Source organism: Psammomys obesus, unplaced genomic scaffold (genome assembly GCF_907164565.1).
Source record: "Psammomys obesus unplaced genomic scaffold, mPsaObe1.curated_primary_1811, whole genome shotgun sequence".
NCBI classification, from domain to species: Eukaryota; Metazoa; Chordata; class Mammalia; order Rodentia; family Muridae; genus Psammomys; species Psammomys obesus.
In genome coordinates, this window is record NW_026593286.1 from 41,076,888 (window position 1) to 41,103,341 (window position 26,454).

The following is a 26,454-nucleotide window of genomic DNA, read 5'->3' on the forward strand; positions in this document are numbered from 1 at the left end:
AGAGCACTTGCTGCTCTTGCAGAGAACCAGTATTTGGTTCCTAGCACACACATGGTAACTCACAACTGTCTGTCATTCCAGTTACAGGGGATCTGATGCCCTCTTCCAGCCTCCTCAGAAACTGCACACACACGGTATTCATAAACATAAAATCAATATTTTTTAAGCTGAAAGAGGAGCTTTAACCTAGCCTCCCACACTGTGCAGCCTTCCTATGGATTAACTCTTAGAGGTGTAGGCTCCCAAGAGCCCCTGGAAGCTGCTGGTGCTGGAGACTGGAACCCCAGGGTAGAGTTTAGAGGTACACAGGGTGTATCTGTGGCATGCTTAAACATTGCAACGTACTTTGATACTCTCTTTTGAGCATGTTTTCTTTTGTATAAAGATGACAGAACAAGACACAAAATACTTAGAAGATCTGCAAGATGAATTTGACTACAGGTATAAAACAATTCAGACAATGGGTAAGTTATTGTTTTGTCTGTAACTCTACATAGGGACACAAAAGCAGCATAATTATTAGAGTTCTTCACAGTAAGAGTTGAGGTGCAAGCACATTTGCTTCTCTTTATGGGAGTCCCCCCAACAATTTTGTTTTTGAGGGAGGCAGGCAAAGATTATTTCTGGTTTTGCTTTCTCCTTCATTCCATGTAAGTCATATACATATATTTATTTACCAACCAATTCAAAGCAAATTACAAGTTACCTGAGAAGTGATACCCAGTGCAACATGCATTTCCCCCAGTAAGAATATCATAAGGGATCTTGGGGCTTGGTTTGGTGGCACATGTCTCAACACTTGTGAGGCCGAAACAGGTGGATGGAGAGTTGGAAGCCAGCCTGAAAGACATAGCCAGAAACTTCAAAAGAAAAACCAAATACAATTAATGAAAATAAAAATAACCACCTAATACAGTCAGGAAGTTACTGATATTAGAATGAGATCTTATAATTTTCAAAAGATGATTAAGTAGAAATATACTTCATGGAAGAAGATTTGGAAAATAGGCAAAAGTATTAAAAATAACAATAAGTCTCACAATCTACCCATAAGCATGGTTGAAATGTCTTCAATTTTCTCTACATCATTACAGAACATGCATCTATGAATTTATCTTCCAAGGAATTAGACATTGTATATATATTCTTACGTATGGAATTTTAAAGTTTTATTTTCAATATTTCTAAAACATAAATTTAATAATTGGATACAGTTATCAAAATACAAACATGCTGAATTTATTTGACTCTGTGTACTTAAATATTGTTTACAGTTAGATAATTTTTAATAAGTGGATGGAAAAAATGAAAATATAAAACCTGAGATGTGTAAGCAATAGCGGATTGACAGTCTAACTATGCTGCAAGTACTGAATAATTGTTGAAATTCTAATCGGTCCTATTAGATTGTTGATAGGACTACGTCAGCATAGACTTGATGATTTTAATCATGGTGCTCTGCTTGCATCAGACCATAAAGAACAATAGGTATCTTATTTACTTTTCCATTGTTGTAAAGAGGGTGGCAAAGGCAACTTTTAGAAGACAGCATTTCATTGAGGGCTTGCTTACAGTTTCAGAAAGTTAGTCCATTATCATCGTGACAAGGAGCATGGCAGGTACTGGAAAGGTAGCTGAGAGTTACTTCCTGATCCATACAGAGAGAGAGACCCTGGGGCTGGCTTGAGCTTTTGAAACCTCAAAGCCCATCCCCAGTGACACACTTCTTCTAACCAGGACACACCCACTCAAATCCCTCCCAAACAGTTCCACTAACTGAGGACCAAGCATTCAAGCATATGAGCCTATGGGGGTCATTCTAATTCAAATCATCACAACAAGAAAAGATGGGAACCCTGTAATATTTTTACAATTTTAATTATTTTGAAATTTTTATTTCAAAATATTTTTTAAACAAAGCAAATAAAAATGTCTGTTTTACAGAATTTCCTTTATTAAAATGTTAACACATACCTTGAAGGCAGTATGGGTGATTGTTATCAAATGCTTAATTTTTCTGAAAAAGATGTTTTTCATTCTCCTGTCATCTTAAGGATGTCATGACTGGTATGAAATATTCAACGTTCATGGTTATTTAAATGTACAATTTTTCTCTTTAGAAGAAATAGTACAACTTAGGTTTAATCACTTACCAAAGGGAGCAATAATCCTAGGAAAATGTGGAAACTGTATACTTCATCCAGTGTCATTGAAGACAGACTTTTTCCAATTTCCATGTAAACTATAAAGTTTAAGGATGACAATATAACAAGCCATACTAAACAATAAAACTGTTTTGAATGTGGCATTTTATTATCTGAGTTACCTCAGTATTTTTCGGCTTTCATGTGCACTATGAAGAATTTAAAACCAGGTGTGGTGGCTTGCACCTGTAACCGAGTGCTAAGGAGGTGGAGGTGAGGAGGAGAGCTAGGGTTCAAGAACATCCTAGGGATCAAGAACAACCAGTGTAACACTGGCCTGAGTTGTGTGACAGCCTGTCGCAACCATCAGACACGAAAATGGGTCAAATGACTTAATCACGAGCACAAAGGAGGCCCCTTTCCTTATTAAAACAAGCCAAGGCTATTACCAAACCTTCCTTTATCCACCACCAAGAAAAATGAACGCCCTGGGAAGAGCATCCACTTGTGTCTGCCTGTACATAGATAAACCATCTCTTGCGAATGCTTGGCTGGAACTCTTCCCAGCAGAATGAGAAAACTCTTGGATTGGATTTCCATACACAACACCAGGAGCCCATTTGTCTCTTACAGTCTTGGCCCCTGGTTCTGTCCAGGGATTGTCTGGGGGTAGATTAAGTGGACTTGGCTTTGGGGAATAGAAAGCTTTGCCCTAGAGATGATTCCGCATCTCATTTTCTTCACTTTTCAGATCATGTTGACAAGAATAGTGTCCTGGTAAACCAGGAAGTGTTGACTCTGCAAGAGATGCTTAATAGCCTGGACTTCAAGAGAAAGGTCAGTGGAGAATTTGAATTTGCCATTTGCCTGACTTTCTTTTCCTAAACCTCATCTTACTGAGAGGAACCAAGTCCTAAGATTTTATTAGTTCATTTATGCTCAATGAAAAATGGCGGTTTTTCCAGGAATTGTCTTCCATGATTCTGAAAACTTACACAGCTCACCCCGCCTCGGGCCTTCCTGCCCTTGTGTGTGTGACACACTGGCTGTTGGATTATCACCTTAGGGTTGAGGCTGAGCCCAAGCTTTATTCTTCACCATTTCAGACATGGGTGCTTAAATTTCTGAAGTGGGTAACTCGACACATTTATAATTAAAAATTACTTAGTGACTTAAAACTTTATTGGGAAAACTAGTGTTCTATTGTTTTGAGAATGACATTGTTAAATATTGTCCTATTCATGAAATCTCTCAGACCTAAGAATAGCTCGTTGGCAACCGTGCGTTTTTTTTGTTTGTTTGTTTGTTTTTTTGGGTTTTTTTGGCTCAATGAAATATTTTCAAGAGAATAAGTATTCCTATTTCAATTCTCTACCCATCTTTAAAAATAAATGCAACTATTATTTAACCAATAGTTATTGAATCAGTAACTCATTTCTAAAAGATCCGCTTTTGGTGAATAAACTCTTATGAACCCAAATAAGTTTATTTTTACCTTACATTGACTACAAATATAATTAAGTATACATAAGATTGCAAGTATGTGAGCAATTAGCCCGAGCTTAAAATTTAAGGTTTTTGTGGATAATTTGTTTTACGTTTTGCCTGTACCATCTTATTTTGCTTGAGAAATTCGAAAGAGGGAAAGCATGGAAAATAATTCAGCTCATCAACTCTATTATATATAAGAAGTCTAAGTTATAACAAGTTTAAATGCTTTGTCCAAATTCACAAAACCCAAAGAGAAACTCCTGTCTCCCCATCCCTACCCTTATGAAAGTTATACTTGACTCTGCCTCCTTAAACACAAAGAAGAGCTAAAGGAAAAGTGACACAGAAAGACCTGGATAATCATATTCATTAAAAAAAGTAGAAACAGGCCTCGGAGCAATGGCTCCAGGGGTCAAGAGCAACAGCTGAGGACACAGCTTCCATTCCCAGGACCCACATGGTGCCTCACAACCAACCGAGACTCCGCACCCAGGGGGTCCATCACCTCTTATGACTCCTGTAGGTACTGCGTGCACATCGTGTGGACACACATGCAGGAACAACACCAGCACATGTATAAATAAGTAAAACAACTGTTCTAAATGGCCTCACATGCATGCTTAGGACACTAAGATTCAATATTGACACAGAAGTTCCTATTGGACACATTTAGACTGAAACACAGGGGTGTCAAGCTGTGGCCACAGTTCTTATGGTATTATCCAATTGTGATGACTTTATGGTTTGAAAAGGCACTATCAATTTATTCACTTTTTATCACGGCTGTAGCCCTCTCCCTCATCTTCTTCCAGTCCCACCCTCCCTTCCTTTACCCCCCTCCCCATGTCCTTCCCCTAGTCCACTGTTAGGAGAGATTGTCCTCCCCTACTATCTGACCCTAGCCTATCAGGTCTCATCAGGACTGTCTGGATCCTCTTTCTCTGTGGTCTAGTAAGACCACCTTGCCAGAGGAAGGTGATGAAAGAGCAGGGAACAGACTTCATGCCAGTGACTGGCCCTGCTCCCCTTACTAGGAACCCACATGGAGACTGAGCTGTCCATGGGCTACATCTGAGCAGGGGGTCTAGGTCCTCTCCATGCATGATGCTTGGTTGGAGGGTCATTCTCTGCAGGGTCCCCTGGGCCCAGATTTTTTGGCTCTATTGCTTCCCTTGTGGAGCTCCTGTCCCCTCCAGGTCCTTCTATCTCCCCCTTCTTCTATAAGATTCCCTGCACTCTGCCCAAAGTTTGGCTATAATAAAGAAAAAAATTAAAAAAAGAAAAAGAACTATCAAATATTTGGTCAAATTTAAGCAAGCCTCCATCTCTCAGACCAGTGTGTTTTGTAAGCAGACATGTAACCTGGTATTCTGGGGAACTCTTCACCTGCCGTCTGTTTTCAGGAAGCGCTCAGTAAGATGACACAAATAGTGAATGAGTCGGACCTGCTAATGAACAGCATGCTGATAGAGGAGCTGCAGGACTGGAAGAGGCGGCAGCAGATTGCCTGCATCGGTGGTCCGCTCCACAGCGGGCTGGATCAGCTTCAGAACTGGTAAGTCACTGCCTTTAGTTTCTTGTGAAAACCACAGGAAGTGCAGGCTGCCGTGTGCTCAGCGTGGCCAGAGCACAGTTTACACTGAGCTGGGAACGACTGAGCATAGGGTTACCACTGCTCAGTGTGCTTGGCTTCCCTCCTTTGGGAATGAAAAGGAAGCACTTCCCATGTATAAGAATTGCTCAGTAAGCAAACGTGACAGCGTAAAAGACAAAAATGAATTTTTTGAAACCTACAACACATTGTGTTTAAAGATATAATAAACATTAACTTCAAAAATCTTAAAAATAACTTTTTAAGATGTGTGTCTTATGGTATAAGTTAAATATTTAGTTTTATGTTTTCAAACACATTCATTTTATTAAAGATGATGGTCAAGGATGCAAAATTCAGTTGGAAAGAAGAATAAGTTTAGGAAATCTACCATACATTATGATGACCTTCTTACAAAAAAGAAGGTTGTGTAATACAATGCATACCTTTTAGTTTTTATCTGGCCATCCTTCAATACACGAACATAGCAAAACATCATGTACAGAACTACAAACATATGCAATGTTAGAAAGAAAGTTCAGCTAGGCGTGGTAACACACTCCTGCCATCTCAAGAGAGTCATACAGGTTCCAAGCCCATCCTGCTCTACACAGTAAGACTCTACACAAAACTATAACACAATAACAAGAGACATAAAATTCTCCAACAGTCAGATCAGGCGGCCCTGCTTCCTATGCAGACATGCTGTTAAATGTAAATGCTATCTCTTTGCATTAAAGGATAAAATTCTTGATAAGGTTTTCTGACTCATAACTACAAAATAAAATTATCTCGCAGAGAGAGCAGTTGAGAACCACAAGGAGAAACAAAACTGTTCAGTTAAAATTCAAAATTGTTTTCTAGGAGGTAAGTTAAAAAAAAATGGATGTTTGTTGTACCTCTGCTTGGTGAGGCTTGCTTCTCCAGTGAAGTAAAGACATGGGCTCATTTTACAACATACTGATTTTCCTCAAGTCTCTAAACCCAAAGCGCTCTGCTGTGAGAACCAGACAAGCAACAAAAGTGATGGTGCATGCCAGGAAACCAGAGGGGCGGCAGCTCCCCCAACCCCAATCCCTTCCTGTACTGGAGAGAGGGATTCCTGCAGGCACTGGGGCTCTGCTTCTCTGGCTGCAGACCCCTTCCTCTCCTGTTTCAGTCTTTCTTATTCTTCTCTATGCTGACCTAATCCTTGCCTCCATTTCTAAGGAAGAGCATCACTTAATGAGAATTCCACTCTTATCAGAAGCATGCATTCCCAAACCCTGTAGCCTCTGCCAGGGTGACTCAGTCACTTTCCATTAACACTCAGAAACTGGAAATGTGTACAGTGGGGAGGAGTTGAATTTTGTGCACAACATTCTTCATGACCTGTACTCTATAGTTTAAATTGGTCTGTCTCTAATTTTCAGTAGAAGCCATATTCTTAATATGCATACTTAAGAGGATGTGAAGGCCAATTAAAAGGGATTTGTTTCCAGATGTTGACAGTATTTCATAAAGGTTGTCTGTAAATTGAAAGTACAAATTAAAAAACAGTTAACACAATACATATTCAAGAAGAAAGGGGTTAGGAAAAAGTAAAGAATTGTCAGTAATCATAACTGGAATTAAGTAATTTGTTTAGTTAATTTAAAAATCACTTAATCATTCATTATTTATGAAATATGATCAGTTGTTAAACTAGCTTGATCACTAAATGGGGGGAAACCACTATCATTTACTGTTCAATAGCTTTACCCTACTGGCAGAAAGTCTTTTCCAACTCAAACGGCAGCTGGAGAAATTAGAAGAACAATCTAGCAAGATGACGTACGAAGGGGATCCCATCCCCACTCAACGAACTCAGCTGCTGGAGAGAGCCACCTTCCTCATCTACAACCTTTTCAAGAAGTAAGTGAGTCACCATGACTACAGCCCTCCCTGAGCTAAGCATGCTGCCCAGGACGCAGTGACAGAAGCCCCAGAGAGTTCCATAGCCACATGCTCACTCTTTGCTTCTTAATACCAACTCTTCTCCCACAGATGTCTCAGTTTCCCATCCTCCACTCAGTTTTCACCTGTTAGAGAAGACTACAGACCTCTTCCTGAATGCACAACCAAACAGTCTGAGGGTAGGGAGAACTTTGTGTAAGCTCACTGAGGAAAAAATTACAATACTCACCAGAAGTCCCAACATTCCATCCAAAGTGGCATAAAATTGTCTCTCTTTTGTTATATAGGATGAGCATGGGCCTTTACTGAGTCCATTATGGCAAGTAAGAATTAACTATTGTTAGCTGGACAGTGATGATGCACACTGGAGGCAGAGGCAGGTGGATCTCTGTGAGTTTAAGGCCAGTCTGGTCTTCAGAGCAAGTTCCAGGACAGCCAGGGCTACACAGAGAAACCCTATCTCAAAAAGCCAAAATAAATAAATGATAGATAAATAAATAAATAGGGATGGTCTTCAGGCATTTTTTTCTATTATTTTATAGTAATGATTTGAGAACCTGCTGGGAAGATTGGAGTGGAATAGGGTTTCAGCATCTTCTAGGTGCAGAGAGTTTGAACTTTACAGGAAAACAGCATCCTGTTTCTCTGTGGTTTGCCCTGTCAATATTTTTAATGTTGTCCTATGATATTTCCTTTTCATCTAGCTCATTTGTGGTTGAGCGCCAGCCATGCATGCCAACACACCCTCAGAGGCCGATGGTACTTAAAACCCTCATTCAGTTCACTGTAAAACTGAGGTAGGCAGAACTCGTCCGTCCGTTGCTTTGTATCTGTGGCACTTTAGCCGCTGCTAATTAAGGCACCATACATACAGCTGTTCTTCATCGAGCACCTGCAGGGAGCCCAGTGCTGAACTTTGCCAAATCCCTGCAGAAATGGTATGGTGAGAGCTGGCTTGCCAAGAGCATGACAACGTGGGATATTAATGAGGACATGAGGGATATTAGCATGAAAGTGTGCAATCATAATATCAGGCACTTTGGGATTAACTGCTGAAAAGGTTAGCTTGAGAAAAGACTGGAAAGACAGAAGGACAGACTTGCAGGAGAGTGAACTTCGAGAATGGCTTTGAGTGTGTTTTGCAAGAGTGGAGCAGGGAGAAATAGATGGGGCGGGGGGCAGGCAGACTGTGGAAGGCTTTGCATATCCAGGAAAGGTGTGGCACTTTCTTTCCCTGTGATAACCCAGCAAATGGATTATTGAGTTGTCCACAAAAACTCCTAACATTTCCATTTTCAGCATATCCTCGATGAGTGCCTGATTTAGAGACGTGTGTTTTGTATGATTTCAACTGTGCTTTTGTTGTATTATTGATATTCTTGTACCAGCACAAACAATCAAAATTTAGGTTTTTCCTTAGTAAACTTTAGGCAGTGTGTTTCAGTCTCACTTTCAAAGATTTTTTTTTTTTAAATCCAGGCCCAAAGCTACACACTCCTCATCACCAGGCCACGTCTGGAAGGTTGGGCAAATGAAGAAGTGTTTATTGGTTCCTTGGATGAGAGCAGTTGAAGTTTCTATGACAGGATTCTTTCTTTTTCTTTTGTTTTTTTATGGATACAGTGTTCTGCATGCATGTACACCTGAACTCCAGAAGAGGGCACCAGATCTCATTATAGATGGTGGTGAGCCACCATGTGGTTGCTGGGAATTGAACTCAGGACCTCTGGAAGAGCAGCCAGTGCTCTTAACCTCTGAGCCATCTCTCCAGCCTATGGCAGGATTTTTGATCAAGTAGCAGCCCTGGAACCCGATTGTTAACGGCAAGGTGCTTTTCAGTCTGCATTTTAACACCCCTAGCTAAAGCTCTCAGTTAATTTCTTTTCATAAATTTTGCACCATGATGCAAGAACAGAAACAGAGGGGATTGGCCAGGTTCCTTTTTAAAGGTTCATTCTTCTCAAACATTGTTTAGTCCTCATGTCAGTACCTGCACAGAGCCCATACAGAGAGACAATAACAAGGACAATAGAGGATGGATACCCTACTTTGACTTGAGACATCATGTAGGTGACAAGGAAGTGGAAAATACCCTATGAAAAAAAGAGGAGATAGTAAGGATTGTCTCGCCAGACTCTCTGAGTGGAAAAGGTCCCTGAGCAGGTAGCACTTGCACTTGTTTGAAATAAGGTGTAGCACAGATCAGTATCCTGGGGTGTGTACCCTGTCTGCCTCTTCAACTTGACTGCTGGGTCCTCATCTTTCACCCCTGAACTCTGTACCCTCTCTCTTGCTAGGTCATGCAGGGTTTAGCCTCTAAAGCTTCTCTCTGCCATAGCATTGTGCTCTCCTGTTTCAAAGGAAGGGTGCCACGGAGAGCCCAGGTGCTCAGCCTTCCTCATGCTGCGACACTTCAGTACAGCTCCTCATGCTGTGACCTCCAACCATCAATTTATTTTTAATGCTTCATAACTGTAATTTTGCTACTGTTATGAACTGTACTGTAAATATACCCGATATGTGCCCCGCAAAGGGATTGTAACCCACAGGTTAAGAACTGCTGCTCTAGCCTCTAGCCTTACAATGGATTGAATCCCTTCTGGAGCAGAATAAGGAGGAAGACGGAGAAGAAAAATCTATGTCCGTACTCCTGAGACCATACACCCTCTACTACTCATCGCACACCTAACACACTCCACCCTGCAGCCAACTTTGTGCTTCACACAGGACAGTTAAAGACCCTTTGCTTCATTGTGTGCACAGCTTCCCTTGATCCATTGATGAGCTGTGGTTTTGTTTCTCCAATGCATTGCCTTCACATATAAACAAATCTTACCTGCTTAGCTGGATTTTTTTTTTCTTTTTTACACATAGCTATGCTCTCCTTTCTCCCTTAGTCAATCTTTGCTACATGAGTTTCAGATACCTGGGTATCTGTATATCTCAGTATCCTTGAGGAGCTCAGTGTATGCTGAATGAACGTGTAAGGCTTGGCATGAATGCATGCGTGCATGCATGAATACATAAGTGAATGAGTGAATGTGTCTGCAGCTGCAAGGAACACATAGACATCAGCACATCATGGCTTACCTTTGGAATTTTGGGGGAGGGGGGACAAGAGAATAGAAGGGCTGATATAAAAAAGGAATTCAATGGACGATGGGCAGCTTAGGCTTCATGTGGGCCCTCAAGTAAGGACAGCAGAGTCTGCATCTGACACAGACTTTCCTGGCAGCTTTTTGATCACTTCCCCCTGGTGGGGCTCCCTTGCCAGGCCACAGGGGAAGAGGACAGGCTCAGTCCTGATGCAATTTGAGAAGCTGGGGTGGACAGAAAGGGGAGCTCCCCTTTTCTGAGGAGTAGGAGAGGGAGAAGAAGGGAGGGTGGACTGGAAGGCAAAGTGAGATGGGGCTACAAAGACGATGTAAAGTGAATGAAAAATAATTTTTTAAAAAAGGAATTCTTGTGTGTACTTGAACTGTTTCTTTATAGTTAGGTCTTTTTTTTTTTAAGTTATGAGCATGTTTGCTACTATGAAAATATACCACTATGCTTGAATTTACAAATATAATTTAATTGGGATTTTCCATATTCATTTTAGATGTTTGGTCTTTCTCAATATTTTCACCATAACAATTCTCAAAAATATCTAGTTGTGTTTAATTTAAGTTGTGCTAAGTATTTGTTTCAGCAGTATGAGGAAAAGATTGAGTCATGTTAATAGACTCAATATATGATATGAGCCACAGAGAAAACTAAGAAAGTTTTTACATTTTAAAGCACATTAACATATAGGTGGAGATAATGAGTTTTATTTATATGTATATGCTAGAAATATATTTAATTTTTTAAATATAGAAAAAGCTTTTAGCACTTTTAAAATTTTGTCTTTGAGTTCTTATTCCTGTTTATTTCCAGACTACTAATAAAATTGCCAGAACTAAACTATCAGGTGAAAGTAAAAGCATCAATTGACAAGTAAGTTTTCTTTTTTTTATTTAATTTTATTTATTTATTATTAGTAGTTACATTTTATTAACTCTGTATCACAGCTGTATCCTGCTCTCTTATTCCCTCCCAATCCCATCCTCTCTCCCTCACCTCCTCCGTGCCCCTTTCCAAGTCCACTCATTGGAGAGGTCCTCCCCTTTCATCTGACCCTGTTTTATCAGGTGTCTTCAGGACTGGCTGCAAAATCCTCTGTGGCCTAGCAGGACTGCTCCTCCCTTGGGGGTAGGGAGGTCAAAGAGCCTGCCATTGAGTTCCTGTCAGAAATAGTCCTTGTTCCTCTTACTATGGGAAACCAATTGGTTACTGAGCTACCATGGGCTACATCCAAGCAGAGGTTCTAGGTTATATCCATACATGGTCCTTGGTGGAGTGTCAGTCTCAGAAAAGGCCCCTGTGCCCAGATATATTGGTCCTTGTGGAGCTCCTATCCTTTCCACGTCATACTAACTCCCCTTGAGAAATAAGTTTTCTAATTTCATTTCAAATAAGACAATGAAATTTTTTAATCTTTATACAGTAATTCTAAACCTCTTTATATTTTATTTCTCTAATTTTACATATCACTGTATTTTATATACTTGATTTCAAGTTCAAACATTTAACTAAACTCTGTTAAGTTTTAATTTTTAAAATTTTACTATGAAGATTTAGATAGTGCTCCATGTGGTACCGTTTAAAATGCTTTAGAAATAAACTGGGTCTAATAAAGAGCTTGTTTTAAAGACTCTTCTTGGCTTTACAGGAATGTTTCAACTCTAAGGTAAGGTATTTACTTTATAGTTTTGTTTTGTTTTTTCGGTTTTCTTTTCTTTTTTTTTTTTTCTTTGTTTTGCTATTATTTTAAATATATGTTGACCCAAAACATTTTTTTAAAGCAAAGATTTTTCTCTCTAGCAATAGAAGATTTGTGCTTTGTGGAACTCATGTCAAAGCCATGTCCATCGAGGAAACTTCCAATGGAAGCCTCTCAGTGGAATTTAGACATTTGGTAAGTAGCAAATAAGACAAAACAGGCGTTCCCCCCCTAAAGCTTTGCTAGCAGGCTGTATAATTTGGATTATCTTGTTGTGTTTCTTACATGACAGTAAGTACCATAGTGAGAAGCAAAGTATGCCATCATTGAAAACTGAAAAGGTAGAAAAGACATTGATCAAGAACTCTGACAATGAGTCCTTAACAGCCATGCAGAGCTGCCAAATGTTCACAGTGACTGGCTAATGCTGATCTTAACAACTTCAGAGCTATGCCTTAAAATGCAGAGCAGTTCTGGTTTCATTTTTAAATTCCCCCAAGAAGTGGTATCCAATCACATGTGTAGCAGAGAGCACTTTCATTTTAGAACAGCTCAGGCTGTTCTTGGGATGTCCCAACACATCGCTGTGCATTGTGCATGGTCGGTCATTGTTAGAACATGCGGATCTCTGCCCCATCCTGTTGCTTCTTCTGTTTACCACTTCCTCTTGACCTAGGTTCTCTTTTTGTTTTCTCTTTCTTCTCTCTCTCTCTCTCTCTCTCTCTCTCTCTCTCTCTCTTTCTCTTCTCCCATCTCTGTTTATAGATATCTCTTGCATAGTTCTTAGATTTCCAGAGGCCTTATTTTCTTGTCAGAAACATGCTATTTCTCTGTTTTATTAACACTTACCCAGTGCCCACTGGATGTTCGACACCATTGAATCAGCCCAAAGCGTTCACTTTCTGAAACAAAAACTGGTTAGCAGAAAGACATCTATCTGTAAAAACAAATACCTCATAATTTGGGGGTTAGTTTGGTTTTCAGCTTTTACTTCTGTTGGATCTAGGCAGTGCATGAGATGACATGAGTTATTGTTAAAGCCAGAACTCCAACTGTGAAAGTGATGGCAGTAGGTGTAACTGAGCTGGCATGTTACTGGTAATGATCCTCCATCTAAACACTGTTATTTTCTTTCACAAAGCAACCGAAGGAGATGAAATCCAGTGCTGGAAGTAAAGGGAATGAGGTAGGAAATATTAAATCTTGGGAAATTTTTCAAGGAAACAATCTTACTATAGTATTTTCCCAAAGCTCTTAAACTGCTTAACTTTACATTAAGTCAAATCTGTATTTTCCTGTTTATAAACATAAAGCTTGATCATTGCAGACAATATGGAAAAATTTAAAGGGGAAAATGAAAATAACTCATTCTATCCTTCAGCGAAAACATTAACCTTCTGGATATATCAGTCTAATCTTCTGTTTACATATCTAAGCCTCAAAAATATGTCATACATTGTTTCATAACCTTTGGGTTGACATAGCTACAAATGGCTAACAGCTTTGTATCATGTCCAGTCTTGTTGGAGAATGTGATTTAAATTGTTTCATTATAGCTGGGTGGTGGTGTCGGATGTGGCGCACCCCTTTGATCCTAGCAATACAGAGGCAGAGGCAGGAGGATCTCTGTGACTTTGAGGCCGCCTGGTCTTACAGATAGAGTTTCAGGGCAGCCAGGGCTACACAGAAAAACCCTGACTTGAAAAAAACAAAACAACAAAAAAGTTTCATTACATCATGTTTTATTGAAGTGCCATTTTTATTTTAAATTAGCCCTTTATTATGGTAACCTATCTTAAGATCATTCACCTTACCACAGGTCTGAAGTTCCAAAAATCATACCTGAAAAATAATTCTTTTACTGTGTTGTATCAATTATTTTGGTCTCTAAGGTTTGTATTTCATTGAGTGAATTGGACAGACTGGTCCAAGCTTGAGCACTCACATTCCAGTCCACAAATTGCTCAATCCTGGGGTAGATATGACCATGAAGGCCATCTTCTGAGTTGGCCTAGAAATTAGGCATTATATTTTTGATTTTCAAGTTTGAATATAAGAAATATAAGTTTGAGTTCAGTTCCCAACAGTGACTGAAACTGTTACCTTTAGATAATCATGTGATAGAGAATCGTTGCATTTTTTATATTCTGAGAGATAAGGGACATCACACAGCCTGCTCAGAGGCTACTGTGGTGAACCTGAATATTCGAAGTAGTTGCCCAGCAGCAAACTGGTTACAAGCTAGTTTGGACAGATTCGGTCACCTGGTGGCTTTATCATCACAATCCTTGGGACAAAGGTGTTTGAATCATTTGGAAGAACGCTGTAAAGGCAGAAGTGGCAGTCTATTACATTCACATGACTCACTTCCCACTACTGTCCCCTCTGTGGACCCCTCACTCTGTCAGCTGCACCTTAGAAATCATTCTATCCCATGGCCCTATGGGAGATTGGCTGCGCTTCTTCCTGGAGGATCCAGTGCTCAAGGCGGCGCGGCAAGCCAGTCTTTCCTGCCAGAGATTCCGCATGAATGGAGCTTTTGCATTTGAGGGTTCTATCGAAATAAGTAGGAGGAATTCTTGTAAGTTTCCTGAGCTCCTCTTATAAACAGGTTATAAACAAAGGCTCATTCAGCACATCTCGGTGGAATTTTGAACACAGTTGTAATATTTCATTCAGCTTGACATCCCCGAATGTTGTTATTTACGAGTCTGAACGAACCAGGCACAATTATTCTGAACTTTTCTTAAGCAAAACAGAGCCAATGGGAATACATCTAAATAGCTCAACTCCTGCAGTACCTTGTCATCTTTATCAACGTGGAATAAAAATCTGTACTGGGGTTTCCTTAGAGACAGAATGCTAAGTAAATCATCTTTCTCTATAGAAAATCCAAGCACTGTCTTATTAGTAATGTCTGCCTATATTGCTTTGAATTTATGTCCTCTTATTTTTCAGTTGATAACAAAATCATACAGCCATACAATGCCTTTGTTTCTTTTTTATTTTTCCGAGTTTGCTAAAGCAGGGCCACTGTGTCTAAGATATTCTTTGAGCTCCCCCTATTGATAGAATTTTAGTATGGTGCCAAGGTACATTTAGAACGAGGCACAGGCTCAACTGCTGTTTTGTGTTATAAAAAGAGTTGACTGGTAGGAAACGTGGAGAAAAATGATCCAGCCACCAGGGGTTTGGTCAGTCAGTAGAAATGACCAAAGGAACGTGAGGAAAAGGAATAGTTGTCGTAAGGTGGTGGTGCTCATAAAGCCACAGGGCCAAGGATTGTAGGGACAGATTTTAAGAAGCCAGGGAGCAAGGATACCATGACCTTCCTTTCAAGCTTCCCAGGCTGCTCTGGCGTATCTGAGAGCACCTGAGGCACAGCCTGCTGAGAAGTCATTTAGCAGCTGCTCCTGGTGGATGCTGTGTGCTGCACATTCTGGTGATGGCGCTGTGAAGTGGGAGGCAGACAGAGCCAAGTTAGCGGGGCTGACCGTGCTCAAGTTTGCACAGGCAGTTAGCGACAAGGACCAAGTCAAACCTCAGGAGCCGGCACTGCTCATTCTTCTGGGATACAGCCCTTTGGGATCTGACAATCTCTGCTAGGGCAGAGCACCTGCTCCTCTTACCCCAACTCACAAATGGCCTGCTAGCTAAGAAATGGGGCCTATCTCAGCGTAGACTCCTGTCCAAGCCTAGAAGGAAATTAACATAACATTTCCTTAGGAAATGTTAATTCTTTTTTATCTGCTGGGTAGACACACACACACACACACACACACACACACACGCATGCACACGCACACACGCACACACACACACGCACGCACACACGCACACACGCACACACACACACCTTGCTTCCCTGTTATGCTGATGGGGAATGTGAAAACAGCACTTGAAGTAGGCGCTGCTTTTCAAGCCTCTCTCCTCCTCTCAATGTCCTTACCTACAGAGCATGGTTAATGTTACCCTACTCAGGGTTGTTGGCAGGACCAAGTAAGGATGATGTATGAGTTATTGGTGGTATGTGGGCAGAGGTCAGCTGTGGATCTTACAAATCAGGACCTCATGCTGCCCACCCTGTGCAGGCCAGATATTAATTACACTGATGGGAAACTCACATTCAGTGACTTGGAACAACGTAGAGCCTCATCCTTCTCCATCCATACTTAGCTGGAGACATTGCCACACTTGGGGCACACTTCTGATCTGACTGCAGGTCTCTCTCTGAGACTCAGACTACCTTTCAAATATGCCCCCTTTTGAAAACTTTTTGAGTTTCCTGATAACACCGTAAGATCACCTACACCAATCCTACTATACAGGCTCGCTCAGGCACACACACTTGAGAGAGCACACACACACACACACACACACACACACACACACACAACCTCAGGTTTTTTTTTAATTCTTTATTAATTACACTTTATTCACTTTGTATCCTCCTGTGGTTCCCTCCCTCCCTCACATCCCAATCCCTCCCTTCCTCCCCCCTCTGGACGCATGTCCCTCCCCAAGTCCACTGATAGGGGAGGTCTTCTTTTCCTTCCTTCTGATCCTAGTCAAATAGGTCTCATCAGGAGTGGCTGCATTGTCTTCTTCTGTGGCCTGGTAATGCTGTTCCCCCCTCAGGGGAAGGTACTTAAAGAGCAGGGCAATCAGTTCATGTCAGAGACAGTCCCTGTTCCTATTACTATGGAACCCACTTGGATACTGAACTTCCATAGGCTACATCTGTGCAGGGGTCTTAGGTTATCTCCATGCATGGTCCTTGGTTGGAGCATAAGTCTCAGGAAAGACCCCTGTGCTCAGATTTTTTTGGTTCTGTTGCTCTCCCTGTAGAGTTCCTGTCCTCTACAGATCTTACTATTTCCCACTTCTTTCCTAAGATTCCCTGCACTCTGCCCAAAGGTTGGCCATAAGTCTTAGCATCTGCTTTGATAGTCTGCAGGGCAAAACCTTTCAGAGGTCCTCTGTGTCAGGCTCCTGACTTGTTCCCTCTTTTCTCCTTCTTCTGATTTCCATCCTCTTTGCCTTTCTGGATAGGGAGGCAAGAGTCCTCCCTCTTGATTACTTTCTTTAGGTGTACAGATTTTCATAGTTTTTTATCTTATATTATATGTCTATATGAGTGAGTATATACAGTATGCATCTTTCTGCTTCTGTGACAGCTCACTCAGGATGATCTTTTCCAGATCCCACCATTTACCTACAAATTTCATGATTTCCTTGTTTTTTTGTTGCTGAGTAATATTCCATTGTGTAGATGTACCACAATTTCTGTATCCATTTCTCCACTGAGGGGCATCTGGGCTGTTTCCAGCTTCTGGTTATTACAAATAAGGCTGCTACAAACATGGTTGAGCAAATGTCCTTTTTGTGTACTTGCGCCTCTTTTGGGTATATGCCTAGGAGTGGTATAGCTGGATCTTGAGGAAGCGCTATTCCTAGTTGTCTGAGGAAGTGCCAGATTGATTTCCAGAGTGCTTGTACAAGTTTACATTCCCACCAGCAGTGGAGGAGGGTTCCCCTTTCTCCACAACCTCTTCAGCATGTGTTTTCACTTGAGTTTTTTTTATCTTAGCCATTCTGATGGTTGTAAGGTGAAATCTTAGGGTCATTTTGATTTGCATTTCCCTTATGACTAAGAACGTTGAACATTTCTTTAAGTGTTTCTCTGCCATTTGATATTCCTCTATTGAGAACTCTCTGTTTAGCTCTGTACTCCATTTTTTAAGTGGATTACTTGGTTTGTTGCTGTTTAACTTCTTGAGTTTTTTTATATATACTGGATATGAGTCCTCTGTCAGATAGAGGGTTGGTGAAGATTCTTTCCCAATCTGTAGGCAGTCGTTTTGTTTTGATGATGGTATCCTTTGCTTTACAGAAGCTTTTCAGCTTCATGGGGTCCCATTTATTGATTGTTGCTCTTAGAGCCTGTGCTGTGGGTGTCCTGTTCAGGAAGTTGTCTCCTGTGCCAATGAGTTCAAGGCTCTTCATCACTTTTTCTTCTAACCGAATTAATGTGTCTGGTTTTATGTTGAGGTCTTTGATCCACTTGGACTTTAGTTTTGTGCAGGGTGATAAGTATGGATCTATTTTCATTTTTCTACATGTAGACATCTAGTTAGACCAGCACCATTTGTTGAAGATGCTGTCTTTTTTCCACTGAATGGTTTTGGCATCTTTGTAAAAAATCAGGTGTCCATGAGTGTGTGGATTTATTTCAGGGTCTTCTATTCAATTCCATTTATCCACCAGTCTGTTTCTATGCCAGTACCATGCAGTTTTTAGTATTGTTGCTCTATAGTACAGCTTGAGATCAGGGATGGAGATACCTCCTGAAGATCTTTTACTGTAGAGAATTGTTTTAGCAATTCTAGGTTTCTTGTTCCATAGGAAGGTGAGAATTTTTCTTTCAAGGTCTGTACAGAACTGTGTTTGTATTTTGATGGGAATTGCATTGAATCTGTAGATTGCTTTTGGTAAGATGGCCATTTTTACTATGTTAATCCTGCCAAGTCATGAGCATGGGAGATCTTTCCATCTATTGATTCTATTATCACTCAAGTGAGCACACTGAAGCTACTACTCTATTGTGTAAAATAAGCATTCCCAGGAAATGACCTTTCTCCCAGGTTCTTACTGAATAAAGAGCTACCTGGAGACAGAGAGAGGAAGAGTCCTGAAACGTGGAAACTGTTTGCAGAAGGATGCTGGGATTGTGGTCTCTCCAGCTCTCTTTGTCAGCAGGCTTAACTGATAAGTGAGTTTTAGCCACAGACCGAGGTGTTGGTGATTCTAGGTGGTGGAAACTTGTGATGTACGAAGAAGCTATTAGTGAAGCCTGGGTGATGAGTTTCACTTCATGAACCAGCCAAAGAGCTGTTCTTTCACGGGTCAGTGTTCTCAAACAGAATCCTACTCACAACCCAACTAGCCCAGCATTTCACAGCCAGCTGTTTTTCTTTGAACTGAATGGAGGGGCTACAGCACTTCCTTAAGGAGAGAAAGCCGTGTAAGCCTCTTCCTATAAACCCACTCTCTCGAGCGCAGCCTCCTTCGGTATCCGCATTGTACAGGCTAAGGAGTCATTCATTTCTTATGAGCCCGTGACTATGGGCTCCAGTATGATTGCACCATTATCCCATCTTCTCATTATTTCCAGCACCAAAGCCAGTCCTTAGTTTTGTTTTTATTTTTGCTTTTAAGCTGCTGCATAAATATTTGCTGAAAGGATTGTTTCTCAAGTGCTGCAGTTTTCCCTGTGCTATGTTATGTAGGTTATAGCTTGTTAAAAAAAGCAAACGGCTGGCATTGTGGTGCAGGCCTGTACTCTCAGTATGCAGAAGGGGGAAGGATGAAGCTGGAAGACAGCATAGTTCAATGTATTCTTCAGCTCACTGCAAGTTTGAAGCCAGCCTAGGCCTACAGGACACCCATCTTAAGCAATCAAACAAGCAAATACAAAGGAAAAAACAAGAATTTCTTCTTACTGGAGGATCTGAGTATTTATTTTATTGTCTAGGTTTCTAGGATATGCTAGTAGACATATACAGGAAAAATAATATGCTGCATCTAGATATACTTTTCATTAGTTTGTGTATTTTCTGCTATGCAGAGCCCTAGTCATGTTATTTAGCCAATTTTTCAATTTCTTATTAATTATCCAATAGAATTTTTATAGAAGTACTAATCAATCCAACTGTAATATTCAGCATGTGATATACATATTATAAATACCTGTATTTTAAATCTGTAGTTATCTCTGGTGGCACCTTAGGGTTACTTTAGCTGTGATAAGACACCATGACCAAAAGCATCCTAGGGAGGAAAGGGTTTATTTCACTCACTGTTCCTTATAACAGTTCTCCATCAGAAGAGGAGGCATCAGTGAGGCAGGAGCAGATGCAGAGGCCATGGAGGGGTGCTGCTTACTGGCTTGCTCCTCATGGCTTGCTCAGCCTGCTAGGCCCTCCCCCATCGATCACTAACTGAGCAAATGTTTTACAGCCTGATCTTAGGAGGCATTTTCTCAATTGAGGTTCCCTCCTGTCAGATGACTCTAACCTGTGGGATGAGACACCATGACGAACTGGCACAGGTGGCGAGGACAGCCTCTAGCACAGACCTTAGAGGTTCCTCTTCTCTATAAAATATTCTAGATCTATGATGGAAAGACCCCAAGACTGTAAGACTGAATGGTTTCTGGCTTGGACTGCTCTGACAAAGTAATGTGGGCGTCAATAGATGGCCATGGAAGCACCGGAAACTGATGATACGTCCCTCTGTCAAACTTCTTTTAGCCAGTCATGTGTATTGGGTATTGCTCTCTGCTATATTTTGTTGTAAATGTGCAACTTAATGGATGAAGGGGATTTCATGTAAACAACAGAAATTGGTTAGAACCACCAAGAAGACTTCTTATCATCAAGATAAAAACAAAACAAAACCCTAAACCATGAATTTTTCTCAGAGTTAGTGGACAACCCTGACTGTCACTGTTGCTCTGTTTGTGGAAGCTTCCTTTTCCACACACTTTTTAAAATTAAAATGTAATAACATAATTTCCCCTCTCCCTCTTACCCCTCATTGTCCCTAACCCTGTTCCCTCCCAAATATATGTGTGGTTTGTGTGTGTGTGTGTGTGTCCACATATCACAACTTTGAAAAACCTGAGGAGAATATCCATAGTGATTTCTTACATGCATACTTGGTCATATAAATTAAGCTACAGACTAGAATGAGGGGGAGATGGTACTTGAAGGTTGGCTTTTCTACTTCGTCAAGTACACTTCACATTTCTGTGGTCTGTGCTCCTGGACAAAAAGCAATAAGTCAGGGTTTCCACACCCCCCTTCTCTGGTTCAGTTCACTTACTGGGGAAGCCCACAGAACTCATGGAAATATATATTTCTATTCCCCAGTGTGTTACAGAGATTATTATGAAGGAAACAATGATATGTAAACCATGTAGAAGCCATGTGGGAAGGACTGTAGCACGCCACCTTCCAGGAACCTCATACCATTCGGAGAGAACCTTCTCAAATCTTGTCCTTTGGCATTTTTACAGAAGCGTTAAGTAGGCATAGTTGATGACATCATTGCCACTGAGGATAATGATACCTCCAGCTCCTCTCCCTTCCTCAGGGTTTGGGCCTGGTCTGAAACATCAACTTTGAATCATATGGTAGGTGACCCTGGCATCTAGCCCCCATCCTGGAAGTGTATCCAGAAACCATCAGTCACTTCATCAGAACAAAAGATGATCTTGTCATGAAATCACAAAGGATTAAGAATTCTGAGTCAGACCTCCCGACCACTCAAGAAACATACTTGTGTCAGGAAGCAAAGTCAAAGACCAAATATTTGAACAAAGGAACCCTGAGGCTAATGCAGTGGCCACACTTTTAACCCCAGCATGTAGGAAGCAGAAGCATGCAGATCTCCTCGAGTGAGAAACCAACTTGGTCTACATAGAGAGTTACAGGTCAGCCTGGGCTATAGAGTGCTGAGACACTATCTCAAAAACAAAATAACAAAGGGTTCTCCTAAAAGCCATAGAAATCCTGTGCCAAGAGCTAGAGACAGATGCCTATTTGCTAAATAAATAAATAAATAAATAAATAAATAGACTAATGCCTATTTATTATTGTGTCACAATACTTTAGGACCTCATATTCAAGAAGGCCTTCTTCCAACTATAGCCTTCTCTACAAAGATCTTCAGAGCCAAGGTCATTTCTAGGCACAAGAAAAGCCCTAAGAGCCATGATTGTCCTTTGAGTTCTTCACAGAAGTGGAAGAGAAGGGGCATGAGAAATGGACCAGAAGGGCCATGTGTTAGCCACAACACCATGTTCAAGTAGAACTCTGAGGTGCTGAACTAGTCAGCTAAGTTAAGTGAAGGATGTATGTCAAAGCATAGACACCTTGTAACAATTTGTTAACTTGATTTATGCTTACTAAATATTTAAACAGAATGGTATTGGGTTTTCATTTGCATGCTTGCTGGAGGCCTCTCAAATATTTTGCTTATGCCTATCCATCAATGAACTGGATAAGAAAGTAAAGATCACCCCTTTATAAACACAAAATGAAAAATTGGGTTCCATCGTCATCTTGGTGATGTACACGGTAGAAGCATCTGTCCTCAGAGCTAGTGAAGTATTTTCTTAGCTAAAAATACAGTTTTGGTGCAGTTTGGTGCTCTAATAGAAGCCAGACACTTTGTCGTATGCTCAACCAAAAGGACAATAGACTTGAAGGCTATGTGGGAAAGGGAAATTGGCTTTCTGTATTCATGTACTAGGCGTGGTTTTAGTGGTTGTCTAAGGGACCCACAGCAGCATTTTATTATACATAACTTTCTGCTAGTCTAGTGCAAGGTGACTGCAGTCTGCTCCTGTCAGTCCATGTGGGCGCACAGCACCAATGATCTTCTAGCCCACGAGGAGACTTTTTCACTCCGTACTTCCGAATCCTACACTTCACGTCCTCTGCATTGTTAGTGTTCTCTCATGCAGTCTTATTCATATTATCATATTTGACTAATTTCTATTATTTTAAAATTAATACAATGGGATCAGAATTGTCCCTGACACTCATGTTAGTCCCCCATTTCTCCCAGAGTGACCCTGTTCACTCAGAAGCTAGCTGACTTTTCTAATTTAGACAAGTCCACTTCTGCTCACTTGTTCCTAGGCTTGTTTTATAAATGCTTTAAGCTTTCTATCACAAAATGTCCCGCTTCCCTTTTGAGACTAAATGAAATGTTAATGGACCACATCAAGAATAATTGCTTCCCAAATCCTACCTGTAGTTCTTGTTAAAATGCAAAATCTGATTCTGTAAGCCTGGGCTAGACATCCCATTTCTCTAATAAGCTTCTCAATGGGTGACACTTCTGCTGGCTGGAGGTATAACAAAGTACTGTCGGGTGTCATCAGAGAAAAATGGCCAGAGAAAAAAACGGCAGTCACCCTCTCCTGAACCCCCGCTTGAATTCACATTTTTGAGATGTAAATGTAATTCTGGTATCCCTTGAGTTTTGAAATTTTGCATATTAAATTCCTAAATTCTTTCCTGAATATAAAGATTATGAACTTTTTATGGGAAGTATTGTTTCACATAAATTTCCCTCTACTTTCCTATTATACAAAGTAATTACAATTATATATAATTTAACATCTGAGTCAAGGAGCATACTATGATTACATTCCTGTTCTTGCATTGCTTTCATTTTTTCTGGATGATTTTTCTTTCATTTTTTTCCTTGAGTTTTTATTTAAGTAAGAGCCTGTCACTCAGGTAGCCCTAAACTTTCCATCAGAAAGAGATCCCTCATATATATGGTCAAGCATGTCAGTCTGTGTGTTTCTTTTTTCCTTTTCTTTCATGGCTATCTCCTCCAACCCCATAGCTAGTGAAATTTTCGATTATTTAAAAATACAGCTTTGATCTGATTTGGGCTATAATTTCTCTCTCCAATCCTGCCTGTCTGCCTTGTGCTTCTGTTGTGTAATTGTTGATTGGTTTTTCCTTGGTTGTTTGGTTTTCTTTTCTACACTAAAGTTCTTTTCATCTCTCTGCTGAGACGCCCTCCGCAGTTCTTCTGGTTAGATCCATGTCCTTCTCTTTCTTGGCTGACTATTTCTTTTGATTTTATTAGAGAAGTTCTTGCACTAGCTTTCAGGAAGAGGGTTCCTGAGGTTTTGCATATCTAAACTGCTTTTCATGGTCACACTTGACTCTGGTGGTTTGGGTAGGTATAGAATACTGAGCTCTGGGGGAGTATCTACAAGTGGGATATAAAATGAATAAATCGTAAAAAAAATAAAAATTAAAAAATAGTACTGAGCTAGAAATAATTTTCTTCAGAATATAAAAACCTACTCTTTCATTGTCTTCTCTGATTCTCAATCATTTGCAAATGGTCCTTCATTTCTCTACTCCTGAAACCTCAGACTTCCCATTTGATCTCCGGTTTTCTGGAAATTGACAGTGATGGGGGAATGGCTTTTCATTTATTCATGGTGAGTGCATCTCTTGGACTCTTATACAGTTGCTTGGCACAAATTATTAGCAATATCCACTCATTACAATTTGGTTGATTCGTCATTTATATGTTGAGCAAACTGAGCTTGGTATATATCTTTCACTCTTTATAAAATCTTTCGTTTCTGTATTTTCTTCAGTTTTTTTCTTCTTAATTGCACACCTGTATTTCATGTGAAAGGCTTTGTCAAATGTCTAATTAGCTGTTTCACAAGAGACAGTAGAACCCATTTAGAAGCCTGCTGCACATGTTGAGACTGTAGAATCAAGGATGACTTATTAGGAGCTGGCTGTTTCTTGTGGAGCAGGTCCCAAAAGAGAATACTGGTGAGTTTGCCTTTGATCTGGTTCACATCCAAGATGTATTTCCTGGAGGTTTTAAGCCTGACTACAAGGCGGTCAGATGTCAAATGCAGGCGGGGACTGGACTTACCACATACTTCCACAGGATCATCTCCTTTCAGCTTGCGATTGCTCCCCTGGCCACAAGCTGTTCTCTACCCAGAAGGCAAAACTTTCTTAATTCTAATGTCTCACTTGCTCTTAAGAGAAAAATCTCATCGCCTGACCAGGTCAGGAGTGGTCTGAAGTCGTCACAGAGGTCAGGCTCTAAGCTGGCCCTTTGAGGCCTCCAGCCTCAGGGCAGTGAAGAGCTCCTAACCTCTTCCAACATTCCCATACTCTCACTGGAAATCTAGATGACAATTCTGTCTTACTGAAATCTTATTAAAGGTTTTAGAGCCAGTAAAAGGAAATGTACGTATCTCACCTGCCATGTTTAACCAGGGGGGGGGGGTGTCTTGATTTCTAACCAATTCATTACGAGATTGTAAGTTCTTTCTATAGACTCGGGAATACAGGGCTTATTTTACTAGTTATTTGGCAATTCCAAAGAACTATTTTTTCAAAACTTAGAATAAAGAATAACTAAGCATTTCAACTACTGAAAATATGCCAGAATTTTAAAAGCAAGGACTCATGCTTTGGAAACTGAAAGTCATTGTTTGTCAAAAAGATTTCTCTAACCTTACCTTATTTTTAAACAATAATGTAGAATTTTGGAGGACATTCACTTTGCTGCTTTCCAGGTCTCAAAGAGAAAGGCTACATGTGTAAGAAGACTGTTCATTTCTCTCCCCGACAGGGCTGCCACATGGTGACAGAAGAGCTGCACTCCATAACCTTTGAGACCCAGATCTGCCTCTATGGCCTCACCATAGACTTGGAGGTGGGTGTTTGAAGAGACAGCTACCCTTTAGCAATAGTTACAGCGGCAGCTCAGCATTATAACCACAGCTCAGTCTTTCCAGGGCTTTGTTTATTCTTTATATATTATTTAGAAAATGTGTATTTAGTGGTTAACATGCCATTCTGGTTTAATATAAGAATGATTGAAAAAAAATTTCATGACTATTGTGAAGTCAACATATGTTGAATATTTTATTCACATTTTTATTATTTTCTGAATCATGAATACTCAATAGAAAGCATAAGGAGAAACAGCTATCCTTGAATATATCGTGTAGTGATATATTTTCAAAAATTGAAGTTATATCTAAAACTCTTGGAAGGTTTCTCTGATTGATAAACAAAGAAAAGTGGTCGGAATGTTGGCAGTGCATTGTTTTGATCATCTTCTAACAGTCTCCATTGAACTCCAAGAAGAAAGAAACTTTAGGGATTTAAAAACACATGAATTATGAGCCCTTTGAAGTCAAGGCACGATGCTTTGCTTGTGCACCACAGTCTGTACGCAATTCCTAGCACATGCTAATGGCCCAGGATATACTGAATGAACAATTTGGTGCATCCATTAACAAGCTGTATTTCAGGCAACTTGAGTAGGATTCTACTTAAGACTATGTTGTTTTAGGTTCTGTCTTTCCCTTTTTATCCATGCACGCAAATATGTGTAAAATTCCCCACTTCTTCCCCCAAGGCTTTGTTTCCATAAGCTGCTCAGTTCCTCCATTCCTGGAAACTATCAGCAGGAATCTAATGCCTGTTTCCAAGGGACTCCTCTGCAGTGCTTAGCCTCCCAGGCTGTCTGTGAAAGCCTGCTTCCTTCATGAGAGAGGAAACTGAAACACCGATGGTACTAAAGTGGTCTGCAGACACAGATGAGGCGGCTGCACCTCCGTAGCTCGCCTCTCCAGCCTTTACAGTGAAACTCTACTTCCAGTGTGGATTTCCATTGGGCACTAGGTCATAGTTTTATTAGAGTGGTTCATTCCCAAAGTAAATGTAGATGAAATTCTTTAGCAGCACAACTTATAAGAATGATAAGTACTAAAGCCACTGTATTTGAGGCAATGTGGGACACAGAAGTCTAGACACTTCTCAGTGTCAAGGAAGCTACTGAGGAAACTGCCTGATTGCTCTCATCAGGTGCCCTGGAAGGGTTCCTGTTCCTTTCTGGTATGTGCG

General features: G+C 40.6%; 1 protein-coding gene across 1 annotated transcript in view; it reads left to right on the forward strand.

Moving 5' to 3' along the window:
* Stat4 (signal transducer and activator of transcription 4) overlaps positions 1–26,454 on the forward strand; it is a 96,954-nt gene that overhangs the window by 60,724 nt on the left and 9,776 nt on the right. Inside the window, exons 6-15 of the mRNA XM_055617056.1 lie at positions 386–464; positions 2,896–2,981; positions 5,039–5,190; positions 6,961–7,119; positions 7,866–7,958; positions 11,080–11,139; positions 11,915–11,932; positions 12,067–12,160; positions 13,107–13,151; positions 25,172–25,255. Coding sequence (XP_055473031.1) covers positions 386–464; positions 2,896–2,981; positions 5,039–5,190; positions 6,961–7,119; positions 7,866–7,958; positions 11,080–11,139; positions 11,915–11,932; positions 12,067–12,160; positions 13,107–13,151; positions 25,172–25,255 — 870 coding nt within the window. The remainder of the gene's footprint in view (positions 1–385; positions 465–2,895; positions 2,982–5,038; positions 5,191–6,960; positions 7,120–7,865; positions 7,959–11,079; positions 11,140–11,914; positions 11,933–12,066; positions 12,161–13,106; positions 13,152–25,171; positions 25,256–26,454) is intronic.